The sequence below is a fragment of the Limulus polyphemus genome, unplaced genomic scaffold (genome assembly GCF_000517525.1).
Source record: "Limulus polyphemus unplaced genomic scaffold, Limulus_polyphemus-2.1.2 Scaffold3052, whole genome shotgun sequence".
In the NCBI taxonomy this organism is placed as follows: domain Eukaryota; kingdom Metazoa; phylum Arthropoda; class Merostomata; order Xiphosura; family Limulidae; genus Limulus; species Limulus polyphemus.
Window position 1 is genome coordinate 126,251 of NW_013668662.1, and position 6,158 is coordinate 132,408.

Consider the following 6,158-nt stretch of genomic DNA (forward strand, 5'->3'; position numbering starts at 1 on the left):
AGCGCAGATAGCCCTCGTGTAGCTTTGCGCGAAATTGAAAACAAACAAACAAGACTTTAACTACAGTCCAACAAGATAAATTTAATAACCCTAACATAGTTTAAATTATTGAATTTTATGCTATGACTCGAGAACTCCCAGACGTCTTTGCAGTTGCTGTTTAACATTTAGAAGTTCAGACGAGTATGCTTGTAATCTGAAAAGACAACAACAAATTCTATGAAAAAGTTTAATCTGTGGAGGAAACTTCGCAGCTGTTTCAACCCCCGTTTGTATGCTCAAATTGGTGTTAAATATTTTTTATATTAAATCTTATATTAGAAAAAAAATGCTATACAGAAGAAACATCGCATAAACTATCGATCTACAGAACAAGCTTCGCCGGTTTATATTTCTCATGAGAAACAGATTGAAACATAAGATTTGTGGGATTGATGTTCTGGGGTAAACCACATTACAGTCACTTCAACTTAAGGGTTTTCAAACATGTGAAAGACCCATTTATTTGACTTCGTTTTATTTACTCTAAATGTGAATTAGTTTTTCTTGTGTGGAAATATTTTTACTACTGTTTTGGTTTTCCTTGTAGGATTCCAACAGAATGGGAGGGAACATTTCACAAGATTTTCTCGATCTTTGCACTTCACTGTATCAGAGATACCTCACAACTTTTAAAGGTCTTTCACCGTTTATTGAAACCAGGTGGTTATTTTCTTGCTCTGGGTGTATGCACTGAAGAAGTATTAAGCAGTTTTAAAGAGATATCAAAACTACCACAGTGGATGGAATATATACAGGTAAGGCCAGAGTAACTCTAGATCAGTTCCGAAGTTTACATTTGTCTGTGCCTTAACAAACGTTTTGATAACAGACAAATAAAGCAATATTTTAAATAAATATTGAGCAAAATCTTTGTTGTAATATATTTTACAATAAATGCAATAAATATTTTGAGTGTATTAAGCTATGTATACATATATATAAGTAAATAATATATTTAGTTGGATTTTTTATTTGAATTAATTAAGTCTAGTCAACACAACCTACCGCTCCTTCGTGAACTATTCTAATCGAATAGTTGAATTTCGCTTGATTATTGCAGACTCTCTCTCTGCGAGGTCGGTCAGTTCGACAGACCTCGTAGCGAGAGTGTAAAAGTTATTAATATAACGAAAACATATTTTAAGACAACTTCTTCTTCCTGGTACATAAATCCTAGGCTCTTAGTTGTACTACATTAATGCCTAGCTTGACATGACCATGATATTATGATAAGCAAACAGCATACCAACAGTCAGGAATATATAACTTCCAACTGCAGTAATGTTAAAGTCAAGTATGCATTTTACAGTGTAATATCAAATTTTAATGTTGGAAGTCGTGTAGGGATAATCTATGTATAGCTGTATCATCCTTATATTCTTGTTTACTTTATTTTTAGCACTGCCATCCCCACACCATTTTACATTTACAAAATGTTTTATATTACTTGTAATTTCAAAATTAGGAACGGCTAGCGCAGAATAATTCCCGAGTAGCTTTGCGCGAAAATAGACAACAGATTACTTTTTGTAATTGTAGAAGTAGAGAATTTTATTCAATTAACTACTTGTGAGGTAGTGCGTCTAATTAACACATTGTAATAGAAAAACTCGAGTATGCTTTATTCTATATTAGCGTATTTGAGAAATCCAATTACCACATCGTAATAGTTTTAGACAACTCTAATGTATTTAAGAAAGCTAAGTCGTTTATCCAATTACCATATTGTACTTGTTCTAGATTATCCTGTTGTATTTAAGAAAGCTGGGTAGTTTATCCTATTACCAATAACAACTATCTCTTTTCTTTATAAACATTCAATCTGGAACAAAATAGGAACGTTTTTTTTCAGGTTACTGTTAAAAAATTCTCAATTAATCTTTTCTAGTGTTATTCAATGTTTCAATACGAATTTCATACTTTATTGCAAAACTAGGAACGTTAAAATATAATATTTACGAAAAAGTTAGTACATTTTCTTTTGAAAAAAGATAACAGTTTGTTTGTTTGAAGTAAGCACAAAACTACACGATGGGGTATTGTTTGTTTGTTTGTTTTTGGAATTTCGCGCAAAGCTACACGAGGGGTATCTGCGCTAGCCATCCCTAATTTAGCAGTGTAAGACTAGATGGAAGGCAGCTAGTCATCACCACCCACCGCCAACTCTTGGGCTACACTTTTACCAACGAATAGTGGGATTGACCGTCACATTATAACGCCCCCACGGCTGAAAGGGCGAGCATGTTTGGTGGGATGCGGATTCGAACCCGCGACCCTCAGATTGACGATGGGGTATCTGTGCTCTTCCCATCACGGGTATCGAAATACGATTTTTAGCGTTGTAAGCCCGCAGACATACCGCTGTGGGGGGGGGGAGATAAGAGTTAATTAATTGAAATACAAAAAAAGCTAGAAACCAGGTTTCGATACCCGTGGTGGGCAGATCACAGAGAGCCCATTGTGTAGCTTTGTACATAAATTCAAACAAACAAAATATAAGGCGACCAAATCATCGAAAGCAACTAATGATAGGGCTTTTATATTAAAAGATTAATTAAATAATACTTAGTCTATAAAAATTTTTCTGCCATTAGCTAGATAATAAAGAACCCCTGCCATTCATAACACGTGTCAAGTAAATTATAAAAAATTGGTTAAAAACTTTAGTTAAATAATAAAAAGTTTTTTTGTTTATATGTTTTTAGTTAAGTAATTATAATAATATTTCCTTTTTCATACTGTGTCAGTTAAATAATAATTTTTGTCTTTTATAGGTTTTGTAAGTTAAATATTTATATATACAATTATAAAATCTATCAGTTAGATATTAAAAATACTTTTATATGCTGTTAGCTATAGATTGTGTTGATGAGATAAATCATTTTTGTAAGATTAGACGTAATTTTTGTAGAATGTAGAAGACTTCTTTTGGGTGGTTTATGACTGCAAAAATCCTTGTAGTACATCTAAGAAGCTAGCAGATGCAAGTGGGTTTGATACTGATTTCTTTGCACTAACACCCTCAACTCAAGTATTCAGTTCGAAAAGCCATTACATACGTAAGTATAATTAACGAATTACAAATCACCTTCTGCCTAACAAACTGTTATCAGCAAGGGCACTTAACTGATGAGTTAATGTAATCTAACTAGGGTAATTTATTTCAAACAGAGCAATTGATTCAAGAAAATGAAACACCCAGAAATATGTGAAAATATAGAGTCTGATACATACATTAGCTCTTTTCATTTCAAATAGTAGTTTTTTTCATTATACATTGTGCTACAAACACGAGGACATGGTACACAAGTTTTATTGAAAGGAAAAAAAATGGGCAAATATTGCTAAACGTAAGAGAACTAGTAGTAAACTAAAACAATGATGGGAATCCATATACAGAACAATGGTCTTATATAGTGTAGTACCACACTTGGATTGAATAACTGCTGTTGCCTTTTCATACTCTTATTTAGGTTTGAACATGTTCCAGCATGGCACAGTCTGTCTTCACTGATATTTTACCAGTAAAGGCTTTGGTCTGATATTTCAAGTCAGTCTCTTTCCTTGTGGTCTGAAAGATGTTCTATATGGCTAAGATCTAGGCTTTGAGTGAGCTGTTCTTCCTTTGACAAAAGAAAAATAAAAATAAAAAAATCCTCAACCATGGCCATTGAAATTCTTCTCCTATGACCTTTTGATCTCTGTAGACACTTTACAGTTAGGCCAATGTAGATAATACGTTTTATATGATAATATTCCCAAAACAATACCACACAGTTGAATTGTTCCCAATCAAGTTTTCATAATTAAATTTTTTACACGCTTACCTCAAGCTACAGATTCGGCCATTACTCAGAATGGATAACCATTCGTCATTCATAACTAACCATCAAGATTCCAGTGGTGAAGGGATCTACACTAAGACAAAACATATTCTTTCTGGCTGTAACTATATTCCAGCTCTTCTATAACATACTTTCATGTAAAACAAGACATTCTACCCGTTCATATTAGAAACAACAAAATATTCTGTAAAAAGACTTCCAATAGCATATACTCTCCCCCCTTTTTTTCAGCCCTCACGCATTTCACACTGCTGTTGCATCTTGCTCACACTTCACCTTGTTCTTGCAAGATCACAAGTATGCAGAAAAGTTTCATTAATATATTCACCATTAAGTTAAAATAATTGATACCGATATATCCGTCATTAGGTTAAAACACTTGATGCTGACATGTTTGCCATTAACTTAAAACACTTAATGCTGATATATTTGCCATTAAGTTAAAGCACTTGATGCTGATATATTTGCCGTTAACTTTAAACACTTGATGCTTATATATCTGCCATTAAATTAAAACAGTTAATGCTGATATATTTGTCATTAAGTTAAAATACTTGATGTTAATATATTTACTGTTAAGTAAATTGAAGGTTATTGATTCTGGATAAACTTATTTTTGACAGTTATCAACTTTATAGTGTTTTGAAGTTCCTTGGGTTATGTATCTTATGAAAGTAGAATGTTTGCTGTTTTAAGTGTTAATCCATTGTTTGCCCGTTCATTTACACTCAGATTTTCTCCAAAATAGATCACTAATTGTTATTGAATGTTTATTATTTTTCATTTATAGAATTTTGTGAATCAATTATGCCTGAAGCCATCATAAAAAGAATACCCTCGGAAAAGTTAGAGCATTTCTGGGAAGACTGGTGTGAAATAGTTCAGAAGCACAGAGTGACCTTTCGACCTGATGGGACGATTTCAAGAGAAATCATAATGTTGGAAATGTGCCTAAAGTCTAAAAATTAAAAAGCTGATAGAAAATGTCTTTCCTGATTTCATAATTAAAGAATTATATATATATATATTACGTAAAAATGCTAAAAAAATTATCCTCAAACTCAAACATTTATTGAAAATAACTTCACGTACCCAAAAATCTAAGTACCAAGAAGACAAAAGAAGCTGCCATAGTATTTTCTAAATATTTCACATTTTCGTTATAACCTACATAACTACCGCCTTTATTAAGACAGTTGTGTTTTATTGGTTGTTTGTTATTAATTTATAATAATGTTTTTATGTAAGCTGAATTTTTTTTCATGGTAAGAGTACCAAGATTTGACATAGTTATTGATATATAAATTGGTAGTGATTTAGGGTTATCAAAATCGGGTGAAACACAGTATCTTGTTAAACCAAATTGTTAATTTAGTAAGCGGAAAACAATAATAAGAAAAAATTACAAACGTTTACTTTTAACTTCCCAGCTGTCAATTCTTGACACATCGCTTTGAGAGGAAAGTATATGGCTTGAAAGAAGCATATTTTTATATCAACTATTTGATGAAAATGTTTCCTATACTTCAAACTGAAAAAAAAAGAGAATTTTTTTAAAATAGTATTTATTCAAAAAGAAAGTAAATTGCTATTATGCAAACAAAGTCATATGTATTGCATTGGAATAGCAGTCTACAATTTTTAAGTTTCGAATAAACTTTTTTGTTAAAATACGCTTTACTTATGTCCTTTGCAAAGTAATATTGTTCATATTGCCTACTTTACAAATTACATCCCATCACACGTAAATACATATATTGGACATATTTCAGTTGCCATTTTTTAAGTATTGGAGATTTTATCTAAGTTGTAATTTGTAGCTGTAATTTTAGTTCTTGTTCACGTATCGTATGAATTAGAATTATTACTATGTCTTTCAATATCAAAGGCCGCTACAGTTCTTGCATTAGAATGCTTCAAGAATCAATTGTCGAGCCGTTTTAAGAATTTTAAAATTACTTTTCTGAGCTCGCAAAACTTCATTGAGTTTTGGCTATGTAGCTGCCACTAGGTGGCGCCGTTGCAGCAAAGTTTATCATAAAATTGCCCCAACCTAGCTCATTTACATTATTAAAAAACACAAAAAATAGTCGTTTTTTGGCATAATGAACGGTAAAACCTTTATTATATATTAGATATAGCCGGACTAGCTTCGGTAACACAGTTACCATAATCAGAGCTGGTATCTACAGTGTTGATATTATACCTGATGATGGTAACTTTGTTACCGAAAGTAGTCGGTTGTAATTAAGATAAATTTTTATATTTCTT

General features: G+C 32.0%; 1 protein-coding gene across 4 annotated transcripts in view; it reads left to right on the forward strand.

Moving 5' to 3' along the window:
- LOC106468555 (juvenile hormone acid O-methyltransferase-like) overlaps positions 1 to 5,430 on the forward strand; it is an 84,948-nt gene extending 79,518 nt beyond the window's left edge. For all 4 annotated transcript variants that reach the window (XM_022396891.1, XM_022396889.1, XM_013928989.2 and 1 more), the window contains exons 3-5: positions 590 to 797; positions 2,954 to 3,101; positions 4,678 to 5,430. In XM_022396891.1, the coding sequence (XP_022252599.1) occupies positions 590 to 797; positions 2,954 to 3,101; positions 4,678 to 4,856 (535 nt within the window). In that variant the 3' untranslated portion in view covers positions 4,857 to 5,430. The remainder of the gene's footprint in view (positions 1 to 589; positions 798 to 2,953; positions 3,102 to 4,677) is intronic.
- Positions 5,431 to 6,158: the final 728 nt, after the last annotated feature.